Raw genomic sequence first — 14,968 nt, 5'->3', positions numbered from 1 at the left:
TTTATCCCTGTATGCTTCTTGATGTCTACTCTTGGTGGTAGAAGCTTAATTCCATAGTTGCATACTTATTTCAAAGTAAAAACCACCTTGTTCTAGTTAGAAGTAGCTCCAAAGAAAATAATTTTACAGATTGATAATAAACTCATGTGCCTGAAGTCGTATACACCCCATGCTCTGAAAGGGAAATTCCACAAGAAGTTAGAGGAACACATTCTGCTGTTGTGGAGCTTGTCCTTTCTGATGAGGACTTTGCCACATCTAGGAGAGCCGACAAGGGCCCATTTCCCGGTGCTTCCTGTTCATCTCTGTACTCACTGTCAGTTGTAGAGGGTTTTATTATTATTATTATTATTAATATTTAGAAAGTTTGCCTCTAGCAGTACTAAAATGTGCATCACAGAACAACAGTTGTTTACTGTGTTTGAAGTGAAGAATCTCACTCAGGAGATCTCATTCACTTGAAGTTTATATCTCTCAATCTCAACTTGCAAACAGAGATCGATGAATAACGATTGTCATTTCAGAGTTCCATCTCTCCATTATTTATTTGGTCCTATCTCTTCCCAGAAGTTCCCTTAACTGAACTAGACACTATAAACCAGTTGGCATGTACTTAATGACAGCCAGCTCCATGCTTCTTTGCAATAAAGAATAAATGAACCTGTAGCTGCAAATTGAGGGACATACTCACCACCTCCTTGTCCCCATCTACAGCCCCATCCTAGGAACTCCAGCCAGAAATTAAAGTTGACTGCCCAGTTTTTAAAGCCATGGGCTGTACGTAGGTTTTTGACAAGTTACCCTGGGGACAGAAGATGTAAACTTGGATGCAATGCAAAAGATTCCTGGGTCCCAGGAAGACAGCCCATTTGGAATGTCATCTATCCTGAAGCTGGGCACACCAATGCTACTGTAGTGGTGACCCTTCCCAGAGCCACCATTGCTGGAGGTTTGCTCTAGTACTAGTACTCTCCTCTGTGTAGTAGTACTCTGCTTCTCTAATGCTACTAGAGCAAATTTTCTAAATATTAATAATAATTAAAAAAACCCTCTGCAACTGACAACACGTACAGAGATGAACAGGAAGCACTGGTGCCAATGAAAAGGTGCTTTTAAAACACAATCTACTTGATTCATTCATTCATCCAACAAGTGTTTCTGTAGTGCCTACTATGTGCCAGGACTTGTTCTAGGCCCTATGGGGTAGAGCAGTGAACCAGACACAAAGAAATTCTCGCCCTTATCTAGCTTCCTCTTTTGTGGGGTTAAACAGACGACTGTTTAAATATATGGCCCATCCGATGGTGGTCAGTGTTATGAAGGAAAATAAAACCAGGAAGGAGAATAAGGAGTGCCAGAGTGGAGGTGGAAAGGTTTCAGGCTTAAAGGAGACATTGGATCGAAGACCTGAAGGAAAGAGGGAGCAAGCCCTGTGGGCATGTAGGGGAAGGAGATTCCAACCAGAGGGAGCAGCAAGGGTGAAGGGTCCAAGGCAACAGTGGTTTGACAAGTTGGAGGAAGAGGGAGGGGCCAGTGTTCAGGGAACAGAATGAGTGAGGGAGTGACAGGAGACCTGGTGAAAGGTAATAGGAGTGAGGTTGCGTTGAGTGATGTTGTACGAGGCCTATAGCCGTGGTAAGGACTTACCTTTTACTCAGAATGAGAGGGAGAGCCTTGGAAGGTTTTGAGTAGACAGGTGACAACATCCAACTTCCACATTAAAAGGATCCCTATGGTTGGGTGGGTGGAAGGCCGAAGAAGTGAGAAACCGGAAGAGCAGTCAAGAAGCTTTAATCCAGACAAGAGCTCAGGGTGCTTTGGTCAAAGGTAATAGAGGCGGAGGCGGTGAGAAGTGTTGGGTTTTGGATGTATTTTGAGCGCAGAACTGTACTAGGATTTGCTGATGAATTGGATGTGTATGTAAGAGAAAGAGGAAGTAAAGATGATTCCTAGATGTTTGCCATGAGGGGCTAGAAGGATGGAGTTGCCGTTTACTGGCCTGGGGGAGACTGCAAAGGCAGATTTCAGTGGTAGAAGAGGGTTGCGGAGGCCGAGCAAGAGTTCCATTTTAAACATGTTAAGTTTGAGGTGTCTTTTTGACACCCAGTGGAGAGTCAGTTTTATGAGTCTGGAATTCTGATCCAGGCTGGATTTTTCAGCATATAGGTGTTATTTTAAGCTATCAGCCTGTAGATAGACTAGGTAGATAGAGGAGAGAAGAGCTCTGAGGACTGAGCATTGAGGCTCTCCAGAGATTAGAGAGGATTTAAAATTATTTTGATAATAAAATTTGAAAATCTAAATCAGCCAGGCATACAGACATCCAAACTGGCAAGCCTGTATTTTCCTCCTTGTCTCACGAGGTTGAGGTGAACGTTAACTCAGAAAGTAGATGTGAACACACTTTGAAACATTAAAAGGAGAAAGCTCTGGCATTTATTTGGTACCTACTACATGCTAGGAACTGTATTAGACATGTAAATTGCAAGTTGTATTAGGCATTTATTATCTCATTTAATCTTCACAACAACCCTGCACAATAGCTATTATTGATCCCATTATCCAAACTTGAAAACCGAGCCTCCAAGAGGTCAAATAACTCACTCCAATTCACATAATGTGTAAATGGCAGAGCCAGTATGCAGTGGCCCATCTGGCTACTTCTAGAATCCTCCCGAGTCCTCTAGCTCTCCCTTATTACCAGACCCAGCTTCTCAACCCCACTCACATTAGAATCATCTGGGAGCTGTTCAATAACAGTGCTGCTGGGACCCCTTCCCACACCTGTTAACTCAGAGTCTCTCAGGATAGACCCAGGGATCATAGTGTTTAAAAGCCACCCGGGTGATTCTAATGTGCAGCTGGCCCTGGGAACCACTGCGCCAGACTACGTTCTATATTTGTATGTATTTATGCTCTACTGTATTCCGAAAACATGCAAGTTAGGATTATACCTACTCATTTGTTAATAAAATTGACCGCTTGTACTGATTTGTGAAAACCACAATTCTCTGCGTTATGATTAGGTGTGTTAAGTATTCAGAGTTTAAAGGAAACCAAGGGGATTAGAAAAACATCATTATTTCCAGAAATGGCTTCCAGGGTTTTCTTAATTTCTTCCTTTGCTCAAAAATCTTCTAAATGAGGTCTTAACTCCCCAATTTTTGTGTTATTGAGAATAAATTTTAAAAGGGCAAGAGTAAATTAGCAGGACATCTTCTAGCCAAGTTAAATCACAGAAACTGAAGACAACCTTTTTAGGACAGATGGATTTAAGAATAAATAATTGTGATTCCTAATCCCCAAATCAAAACTGTCTTGTTCTTTTTTGTCAGAAGACATATCTTCTTAGGTTTATGTTCATCATAACATGGACCCATCATGAAGAAAATTACTGCCAGAGGGTGATTAATGACAAAAACAAAACAAAAAGTATATTAAAAATAATGTGCATTTGGGTCACAGCTTACTCACAGTTACCACTTAACTAAGATTTGGAAGCCTTCCAGAAGTTCCACTATTAAGAGGATTATGAATGCAAAATTTTAGGGAAAACTAAGTTTAGGTGGTGGGAGCTTGGCAGAATCCATGAAAGCGCATAGCACACCCACCAGCTTCTCTTTGCCTGAGACTTAGAAGGTTCAAGTGTTTTTCTTTATATAAAGCACATCAAAATATTCTATGAAGTTAGACACAGCTTTCCAGAGCCAGTCAGATGAAGCCAGTTCTGTGTTGGTGACCATGTTAAATATTTTCTGATGACCTTGTGTTATTTTTGTCATATGAAATTCTCACTCTATTTTTGATGTTTTCACATCCTGTTAGTGTGAACATTAGCTAGATTTTCTCTTTAGAAGATGAGCAACTCTTCATTCACAGCCTAGAAAAGGAAAAAGGTCATCTCACTCTACTTCCTGCCCACCTTGTCTCCGTAAATATGGTGGCCCCCCTGCTCTAGACACCACTGCCAGCATTTGAATGAAGACTCCATGGCTCAGTTCTTTAATTCATTCTTGATTTCCCTGTTTGCTAATTACTCCTACAACGCTGTCAGGCAGGTGAGGGTGTACCTAATCTTCCGAGGAAGAAACCTTCAATTGATAGAGTTAAACGTTTCATTGTCAGCATCTGGCGAGTTGGCTCAGGTCATTCATTAAACATCTTTTCCAATCAGAACATACCTGTTTCAAAAAGAAAATAATACCAGCTGCTCATCATGGTCCTTTCCTGCATCTTTATTTACATAAAACTTTCAGCAAAGTAGTAAGATTACAGCCCAGGTACCTGAAGGCAAAAACACAATCTTTAATTTTCCTAATGGGCCAAAAATGCTCATCAACCAACTTTTATTCGAAGCAAGTAAAGGCCAGCCACATAAGCACCTGTGTAGAAAGGAGTGCCTCTCTTCCTTCCAGACCTTTCTTGTGTAAATATTATTTTCCTTAAGTTTCACCCTCTGTTAGTCTATGTTGATATTATCAGGCATCTCTTTTCTCTAGGGTTCGCAAGTACTCTAATAAGTGACCATTTCAGGCATTGCAGGCACAGACCGTGTGAAGAGCATGGGCCCTGGAGCCAGTCTGTCTGTACCCGCATCCCAGCTACATCCTGTCGCTGGCTGTTATGGCCTTGGGGAAATTTTTATTCATCTGCTGCCTCATCTGTCAGTTTCCTCATCTGAAAAATGGAGATAATAGCAGTAGCTTTACTCACATTGTAGATGTGAGGAGTGAATGAGTTTATGTTTGCGCACTCTCAGAATGGCGCCAGATGCATAGTGAGCCCCCGTAATTATTTTCTGCAATCTCTATTCAGCCTAGTATCATCCAAATGAAGACTAAAAATGTCCTTGAACTCCCGACATGGCTTCCAAAGTCTGTGTGAGGTGGCATTGCTGAAGGACTGAGACATGAATACTGCTCTCTTTTTTCTAAAGCTCTTGATTGCTGGGAAGAGAGTTCCTTTCTCTTAAAGATGGCCTCAGACATTTAGCTTGTGACCTTGTATTTGTTCGTTTTCCAGCTCTTCCAGGCCTAACTCTCCCTTCTGGATAAAGGAATATTGTGGAATTCTGGTTTGGAACTATGAAGGAAGAATAAATCTCTTAGGGAAGTTTGACATAAACCTCTATTTAGCATAGCTAAATAGCTCCCGACTGCACCAGAAAAGACACGGAGCTTTAAAGTCTCCCCAACTGTAGGGGGCGCGGGGGCAGTGGGAGCCCTTAGAACATGGCAGAGAGAGTGTTTGAGTCCCGTTTGTGAAGCACATTTGCTGACGTCTCCTGTAAGGATTTTGAAGTGTCCCTTCCCTCTCACATGCTATCCAGAGATAACCATATGACATTTCTCAGGTTTCAGAGGTTGGAAATTAAAATTCCATTTGTACATATCTGTTAAACTGGTACAAGATTATCTTGTTTTTCTGCCAGAGGCCTGGCCAAGGGGGTTTGTTAGACATCCTGGAGCTGCTGCTGTTGCTTCGTGTGCAACAATTTGGAAATGCTCTACATCTATGTGGGTTCCCTGATCCCATCACTCGAACACTGAGAAAACTACTAGAGAGCTCTTACTTGCATGTACTATTTAGTTGTACCTCATTTTGGATGACTCTTTGTATAAAAAGGACAAAAATGTTTTCTTCTGTGTGTCCTAAAGCAACAAGAGAGGTTCTAATGCTGTGGTGAAGTCATACCAAAGATAATATGGCAGGAGTTTTCACTTAAAGATGGAATGCCAAGAAAAGAACAGGGAAGCAAGTAAAATGTAAATCATCGGCAAGGTATTAAAATACCCTGGAGAATTTGAGCAAAAGACCAATCATTTAGATAGGAGTGAATGAGAGCAGGTCACATGATCTATGACCTTCTGTCCCCCTTCCTAAGGGAATCCGCAGGAATTGACTTGTCAGCCTTTGCAACATTCCAAAATGGGTTTGGGGGATGTCCTAGAATAGCCAGGATTGTGAGCAGAATATAATTCTGGGGGTTGTGCCGACTAAACACCACCTCCTCCAAAAGGCCACACCTTGAAGTAGTGTTTGCCTGATCTCACAGGCCTCTGATGGACAGCAAGCCAAGGCATACCTGTCAACATGGAAGTAGGTTTTACCCACTCTAAAAGAGAGAGAAAAATTAGAATAACCCAGGGGCTAGCCCGGTGGAATAGTGATTAAGTTCGCACGCTCCACTTGCACAGCCCAGGGTTCACCAGTTCAGATCCTGGCACCGATCTACATACTGGTCATCAAGCCATGCTGTGGTGGCATCCCACGTACAAACTAGAGGAATACTGGCACAGATGTTAGCTCAGTGACAATCTTCCTCAAGCAAAAAGAGGAAGATTGGCATGGCAATAGATGTTAGCTCAGGGCCAGTCTTCCTTACCAAAAAAAAATTAACATAACCCAAATGTTCACTGATCCACTTTTTGCCTAACACGTTTTTGCTAGACAGCAGTGCTGCATTTTCTCACCACCTGGTGCCATGATTTTGTTATTGAGTGGAATTTGTTCTTTTTGTCTAGCTTTGAAATGGCTCTATCTTCTCTCCTCATTATAGGAGTAGGAACAGAAGCTCCATGAAGGTGGGGGGGTTTCTTACATTTGTTCACTGCACCTAGAACAGTGTCTGGCACATAATGAACGAAGACTTACAACTCGCCATACATTGTGTAGTATTTCACTCATGTTTATTTTATTTAAAAAAAAAAACAAAGTACGTACATTTTACAGATGTGAAAATTGAGGTTAAATAACCTGCCCAACCAAGGTCACACAGGTGGTAAGTAGTAGACATGGGATTCCAAGCCAGGGCTGACTCTTGGGTCAGGCTTCTCGACTGCTACCCTGGACTGCCTCATGTCGGCTACTGGACATAATAAACCGTAAATCACGGCGTGAAATGCAGCTGTATCACTGAAGATTAGCTTGCTGTAGGATAATACCAATTGAAGGCTTTTTCTAAGCAAATTCCAAAAGTGTTGTTCTACCTTATCATGGCATCATTTCGTGCTCAAGAGATGGCATATAACTGCCCCTTTGTTAAGTAATTGAAATAAATCAGTGCCAGTGAGTTTGACTTTCTGTGACTATTTGTCTCTGAAGAGAAAGACTGTGTTTGTGTGTTTTTGTGTGTGTTCGTGTGGTGGTGGGGAACGGACACAGAGATTGGCATTTAGTTTGGTTTAGAGATGCTGGAAAAGAATGGCTATGTTCCTCAAGCAGCGACTGCCTTCCTGGGTTACATTATGACTCGGGAGACCATCCATCCCAATGACTTTTGAAGGCAAACATGGGCTTTTCTGAGAGATTCACTAAGGGGGAAGAGAGAGAATTCAAATAACAATGTGTAGGACATTTGGGTACTAAACTTATGGATGTTTCTAACTAAGAACAAACTAAACAAAAGTGGGAAATCACCATGACAACTAAAGAGAGAAGCAACTGGATTCCAGATTTGCCAGCAGCTCTTTCCAGAACTCAGTGAAAAGTCTGAGAAAGCATTTAAATGGAAAACAAGTCATGTGAATTCAGGCGAATGAATCTTTGAAAGACAGGAAATGATCCAGGTGATTGGAGTGTACTCTTTCTGCGCTAAGTGGGAAAGTAAGTGTAATGTCGGACTTCAGAAGACACAGAGGGGGGTTTTTCAACATATTTCCTCTCGTACTCCACAGTCACTACTCATTTCAAATTTTGCGTTCCACAGTCAGTCCAGTGTCTTACCTTCCTGCCATATCAAATATGTGTTTTGTCCTATGAAATACAGTCCTTTCCCAGAGGGGTGTGTGAATGATTCTCTTCACCATCTAGTAAAGCCACTGGTATTTATTCTCTATCCTGCTTTTTTCGATAGGAAACATGCCTTTAGCACCTATTCTTGAATAATCGATCCTTTATGTATTGAGCACCAGTCCTGTGCTTAAACACCGCTGGAGAGTAAAAGAAAAATATAATACTTTACCTGTGTTCAGGGGAAAAGAAAACCTACACAAAAGAAAATAATGGCAGCATAAGCAAATGCTAAATTATGTGGTCTAACTAGGAAGAGTGCCTTCATCCTTCCAAAGAAGAAATCTGTAGGGAGGTTACCTTCATGGGGGAGGAAAATATAAAGCTGAATCCAAAAACACATAGGGTTTAGGTACATGGAGAGAGAGGACAAGAGCCAGGCAGGGGCTCAGCTTATACAAAGACAAGGAAGTGCAAGGCCTGAGCCAGTGACAGCAATTGGCAACTGAAAGTTTGGTTTAATCGAGTTAACACAGCTTAGTGATTAAAAGTCAATAGACTGAGCTCTCATTCTGCCTCCACCACCTACCAGATGTATGATGGTAGGCAAGTCACTTACCTGCTCTAAACCTCAGTTCCCTCATCTTTAAATGGGAAAATTTCCACCTACTTCACTGAGCCTTTGCAGGATTAAATGAGATAATGCAAGCAATGCACTTAGCATGCAGTGAGCACTTACAAAATGGCGATAGGAGCAATGGTTTTTCACTGAAGTTGAATAAGTAGAGGATTTGATGAATGGGCACTGGAAAGTCATTGTAATTCTTGAGCAAGGTATTGGCTTTAATTAATGTGGGTTTTAGGAAGATTAATCTGGCTGCGGTTTGTAGGATTGATGAAGGGAAGAATCTGAAAGACAAGGGGTTATGTCAGGAGGCTGTAAGAGTAATCTTGGCTTCATTTTATGAGCAACTGAATTAGGAAGGTGGCAGTGAAAACTCAGAAGGAGAATAGTAGGTAGAGGAAAGAATCTACAGAATCTGGTGGTTTGATTTAGAGGTAAAAAGACAATGGGATTCGTCAAAGATGATCCCCAGGCTTTGAGTTGTAGAAACTGGGTAAACCAGTGACAGAAGGGATGACACGCGATATCCCAGCACTCATCCCTTGGACAGAGGAAAGCTGAGGCCATCAGGGCAAGAGCTACTAGACAGGGGACCCCAAGAAGGCAGGGACTTTGTCTGTGCTCTTCTCCTTAGATCCTTAGCACCGAGAACAGGAACTCACATACAGCAGAGACCCAGAAACTATTTTTTGAATGAATAGATGGTGAGAACATTGTACACCTATAAGTAAGTAAACTCTGAACAATGATATAAGGTAGATAGTTTTTATATTGTGAACCATAGAGCAGCCTTCGGTGGGAGTTATATAAAAGTCCATATTTAATATAGGAAGAAAAATGTCTATTTCTCAACGAAAAAATTTAAAAACCTGTTCATCCAATAGAAAGTAGTAACTGTTGCAACTTGAACACTGATAACAAAGGGAATTTTCTAATTCAGAGGACATAAAATAAACATATTTAAAATAAGAAAAAAAACACTTGTTCTTGTACGTCTTGTTTTATCCTTTCCATCCTGGGTATAGGATAAAAGAAACCCCTTACTTGCTTGTTAGAAGAAGAAAGCTCTCACTTGAAGTTCCGACTTGGCAGATGTCAGTTGAAAGCTCTGCTTATGGAATATGCTGCAGTGTCAAACTCTGTTGGATAATTTTAGACGAATGTGTCATGTGTGACATGGAAATATGGCATGCTGTACATTAGTGATTTCCCAAGTGTTTGGATCAGGTAGTAATGTGCTGGGAAAGTGCTCTTTATCTCTCCACACAGTGTACTTGTAGAGCAGTGGGGAAATGCTTTTGGTGGAAATTACTTTAGTCAGAAGAAGAATCCATTTACAATATGCGCCTTCTAACATCTTTCAGACAATGCATTGTATTAAAGAGGCATTTTTTGATTAATGTTTTATAAACATTTTTCAGCATGACAGCTTAAAGTCCCTGTAAAATTGTAAATGCGTGCCTAGTGTTCACTTCCATAAAGTCAAATGCCATCTCATAAAGTCTAGCTGGATCCTGTCAACCATGGTGACACAGAATCAGTACCTGGGAGCATTAAAATTAATTTGCTTCATTTGTATTACTGCAGTGATAGCAAGATGAAAAGAGTCCTATATTTAAATTTTACTTTAAAAAGAAAACTCTTTCTAGGAAGTTTGTTTGGTTTTTTTAAATTATTGCTTCTTTTTTTTCCTAGTTAATGAATGTAGTGAAAATAGAGTGATAGTCTGCACAGGAACTTTTTGATGGGATCTGGAAAAATACAAATCCATTCATTCAACACACTCTTTTTGAGCACCCACTAAATGCTCAAAGATGGAGAAGAAATAGTTGCTTACCCTAAGAAGCTTACAGCTTAGTGAGGGAAACACAAGAATCAGGCAATGATAATAAGTGCTGTGCACACTAGGCCAGAATGTGCCCTAGGTTAGGCAGGCATAGAGTAAACTGATGTAAAGCCAGCCTTGGGACTTGGAGGATGGCTTTCCAGAGGAGGCGACTTAAGAGCTGAAAGCTAAAGCATTGGGCAGGTCGAGAAGTGGCTGATGGGCATTGTAGGCGAAAGGAGCTCATATGCAAAGGCCTAGAGGTGAGACAGCATGGGCATGGCCACCTGGGCAGGGGTGGGGCGCTCTTCATGCTGGAGCACAGAGGTAGAAGAGGGCAGGAGAGGGCAGACACAGAGGGAGTCGGGGCCGGGTCCTGAAGATCCTGGTCCACCACGTTTGGGAGCCCCTCCTGTGTGAGAAACTCCTGCATGACTTGACATAATCAGATTTGTAATCAAGAATGTTCCTTCTGGTTGCAGAGTGGAAAATAGCTTGAACAGGACAAGCCTGAAGGCAGAGACTGGTTTGGAGATAGTGCAGGAAGTGCAGTTGAGAGCTGCCTGTGTCCTGAGGGAAGGTTATGGGGAAGGAAGTATGAATGGGCACAGAGGAGCCCGGCAAGTTACTTAAATGCAAGGTTATGTCACATCCCCCTTCCTGTCTAGCCTGTTCACAGAGTAGTTAATCAGTTACATGAGTGCTAATTGAATGAATGAATGAGTGATCAATGAATTATTAAGCAAGTGAATGAAGAGGATGCAAGGGTGGTTCATTACATAGGCTTCTGGAATAAAAGCTATAGCTGATTTTCTTTGATTTGACTTGAAGATCAGATTTTGCCAAATTCATAGCCAGGCATCAGAAATCACGGTATGGTGAGTGCTATGGAGCTCCCATGCTCCAGCCTCTCTCTGCTGAGTTTCCAATTGTCGTCCGATAGTGCTGGAGACATGGCAAAGATACCCTAGAACAGATATCACACTCTGCATCCAAATGAGTGCCCCGCAGGATGGGCCACTCGAACATGGAGAAGTTAACTCTCACTCTGCTTCTCCCAACTTCTCCTTCTTCTCTGACCTTTGAGAAAATGAAAAAGCACTGAGTGGACACCCTGCTGGTGTGGGATGGGGAGGGGAGTGGGGAAGAAACTGCAGGAAAGCAGGAAAGAAGAAAGATGGAGATAAACAGGAGATAGAGAAAAAACTCTAATATTTGAAAAGGAAAGTAGATAATCAAATGATTGAAAAATAAAGCAGATCTTAAGACTGAAGGAAAATAAAGGTTCTCAAAACAAATAACATAACTTGCATTGCTGGAGTCTCCTCGCCTCGCCCAGTGATCAACTTGTGAATCCACCATATGAGAGTGACAAGCAAGGACACGTGAAAGGGGCTTGGGCCCTAATCTCTGGGAAACTAAGTTTTTTCCACTGATATATTATTTTCAATAATATTTTTAACATTAGTCACTTGGAGTTGTGGTGATAGGAAATTTGATTAACGATTAACAAGAAGGCATTGCAGGCACATAGAATGGTGAAAAGAAATCCCTGTTTAATTGGACAAATATCTACAGCAGCTGCAGGTCATCATGGATCCTTTCTCTTTTTCAAGCACGCGGTGAATGACTACAGTGTGAGGCATAGTAAGAAAGGGGCCTGTCTCCCCAGGGTCCGTGAGGAAGGCAGACGCCACTCCTTCGATACAGGGAAGATTAAGCAGTACGTCGTACTGGGGACCAAATGAGGAATCACTGCAGGAAGTAGCCCAAGCCTGGGGAACAAAGGGAAGAAGTTGGGTTTTCAGAACCTACAAGCTTGGAGGAGGAAATGGGAGCTCAGACCTGCGAGGAGGGAACAGTGAGCTATGGGCTGGAGCCAACTACTGCTGCCCTCTTGAAGGTGCTGTTGTCGGCAGGAGCCCCAAGCACCTCCTCCTTCTCCGGCCTTCCTCCAGTGCTCCTGTTGGTAGAACTGTCCAGGGAGCCGCCCGACAAGGAGGAACAATGTCTGCGGAGTCCCAGCCCCATCAAGGAGCAGTGTACAGAAGGGTATGTTTGAAGATGAGATATAAGAGCTGAAGAACCAGCACACGGCCAGAAGAGACCTTCCTACAAATTGGTTTTAGAGTCCAAAGAAGGTAGAAGGTCACTCGTACACTGGAAGCTTCTTGAGGGTAAAGACTTGGCCACATCTTTCAGTCTCTGGTTCCCTTGCCACTGTGGGTGTAGTCTCAGTTACAGTTACTTAGCTGCTCCCCCACATGAAATCACAGGACATCCTGGTGTGGGTCGCCGGAAGTGTGATGAGGTCTGCTGCCCCTGTAAGTGCTTCCGGAAGGGGCCCAAAGGGAATGGGTTCCAGAAGGACTTCTGACTAGAAAGCATTTTGCATACCAGGCCCTCTTCAGCATAATGGAGCTGCACTCCCCATGGCATCTTGAGGTCTTCAGAGGCCTGGGACCTTATCTGACACAGAGAACTGGATGTTCAAGTCTCCTGGGTTGCATTTTGGACTTCACCCCTTGGGAAAGTTTCCCAGCTGCTGGCTGTTTTCGTTTCCTCATCAATAAAATGGTGCCAACAGTCGTTTGCATCAACCTACCAGCATTACTGTGAGGCTTAGTCAGTGAATATGGGCGAGCTCTTGAGAGCACATGACATCTGGTAAGCACACACTGCATGTACCTAATTCATCACACTATCGTGAATTTCTGACCTTGGTTACAGCAGGATACCTTGTATACCTTGCAGTCGACTTTTTGTTTACTTACTGTGGCGGCAGCCCTGTGATTGTCTCTGTGGCTTCCCCTCAGAGCCCACGTCAGCTTGCTGAAGAACGACACAGAGCCTGAGTCTTAGCCAAGAAAGGAGAACTCACGTGAGCTAGCCCAGCAGCCATGGTTCTCGAATTTGGGATCAGAAACCCCTGCTCTGATCATTTTTAGGGACAAGTGTCTCCATATTTCTATCACTTCCTCCTTCTAGCCCCACTTTGACTCCATCCTCATCCCCCAACTCCTCTGCATCATCCCTGGGGAAAGGATGAGCATGTTCAAGTCTTATTTTCTCATCGTAATAACTTTCCAGGACTATAACATCAGGCGCTGCTTTTCAGCTATAAGTGGATGAGGCATATTATTTTTTAAAATAAAGCTCTTTTGTTTTTTATATTCATGAGATGACGGAAACTGCAAAAACCTAAACACGTACTTTTGAAGCTCTGAGAGGGACATTGTTTAGGAAGAGTTAAGTGTTTTCAGTTTATGGCAATGATATGTGAGGCCATGAAAAAAGAAGCAGTCATGAAATACATGAAATGCATTTTTGCATAAAGGTTTGAAATTTATTAGAAGGTAAAAATAATTGAAAAAGCAGAGCTTTCCTCTCTGGATTATAATAAAAAGTTATTTATGTGCCATCATTGTGCGTGGCTAGGAGCTTGGGTCCTTTTCAGGGGCTGTTCTCAAAGAAACAAGAAGAAAGCTAAGCTGTTAAAGCTGTTCAGTTGAAAAAGCTGACATACACACAGCAGTTCTGACAAGTGGGCCATATTAAAACAATTGGTAATAATAGTGAAACTGCCAGTGTCTGAATTCTGTTATGGAAGCTTAATAGGTACACACTATAGGCAGCTGCTTACAAAATATGCACACCTTGCCCTGGGTTTAATAGAATGGGAGACTCATGAAGTAGTATTCATTTACCTAAGTTCTAGTAAGACCTTCACTGTGGGGTTTGAACATTCAGCACCAATCTCAGAATTCACATGCCATATACAATATTGCGTAAAGCGCTTTGAGATCCTTGGCCAAAAGAGAACATGCAAAGCCTTTGTTAATGTTTATTTGGCCCAAGTACCCTCCTACTTATAGCAGTATATACCATTCATTATCTTACCATATCCTTTCAACTCTCAAAAGTGAACTTGAAGGCTTTGAAATGGTGCCAGACAGGCCTCCCTAAAGACCAACAGACTGTTTCACTACTAAGCAAGAAAAGATCCATTTTGAGCTTCTGCCTCACTGGTATTTTTGAGCCTTCTTGAAGCAACTATATTCCACACGATCTTCTCTCCTCTCCTTGTTGACAGGCTGCTAATCTGCGGTGAGAGTCATCGGTGCCCTTGAACACTGACCACCTTTTCAGCTTGAATCTGTTCTAGGTAGAGCTTAGAGCTTTATATAGTGAAAGGAGGATGGAAAGACTTGGTGACTCGTTTGAGACCTTCCCCTTTCAGTTCTGTGAACAGACATGGGGGAAATATGGTGAGGGCCTATTCCAGAGTTCTGATTTTAATGGAGTATGTCTTTAATTTGATGACAGGCTGAATTTGCCTCTAGGTTTTCTGTCTTCTTTGTTCTTCAGGGATTCCAATGCTGAAGATAGTGTTTGCAGGCCACGAGCACCTCTCGTTAATATCCGTCCCCCTGCTCATCTACCACCCGGTTCAGATCCTGCTGGGCAGTGTGCTGGTGCCAACAATAAAGTCTTGGATGGTGTCAAGGCAGAAGGTGAGACTCTAGAAGGATCTTATTTGAATCCCTGTACCTCAGTTTCTGCAGCTCTAAAACTAATGACAATATCCACTCCTTAGAGTTGTAGAAGATTAGGTGGCAGGTGTTTGATAAAAGCTAGCTGCTATTATTACTATATTGTCATTGTTGTTTATTGTTATCTGCAACACCATTCAAAGCAAGCTTTGCTATCCCCATTTTAAAGGTTAGGAAATAGGCTCAAAGAATTGAGCAACTTGCCCAAGGTTACGTTGGTGGTTTGGTCAGTGC

General features: G+C 42.4%; 1 protein-coding gene across 8 annotated transcripts in view; it reads left to right on the top strand.

Annotated features, from left to right (window-relative positions):
- Positions 1-14,968, top strand: part of SLC10A7 (solute carrier family 10 member 7) — a 239,304-nt gene that overhangs the window by 221,354 nt on the left and 2,982 nt on the right. For all 8 annotated transcript variants that reach the window (XR_011501943.1, XR_011501944.1, XM_070504852.1 and 5 more), the window contains one exon: positions 14,550-14,695. Coding sequence is in view for 6 of the 8 variants with exons in the window: in XM_070504852.1 (XP_070360953.1) it covers positions 14,550-14,695 (146 nt within the window). In the remaining 2 variants the exon portion in view is untranslated. The remainder of the gene's footprint in view (positions 1-14,549; positions 14,696-14,968) is intronic.

The sequence above is a fragment of the Equus asinus genome, chromosome 3 (genome assembly GCF_041296235.1).
Source record: "Equus asinus isolate D_3611 breed Donkey chromosome 3, EquAss-T2T_v2, whole genome shotgun sequence".
NCBI classification, from domain to species: domain Eukaryota; kingdom Metazoa; phylum Chordata; class Mammalia; order Perissodactyla; family Equidae; genus Equus; species Equus asinus.
Note: the sequence above shows the minus strand (reverse complement) of the source record. Positions and strands in the feature narration are given on the sequence as shown.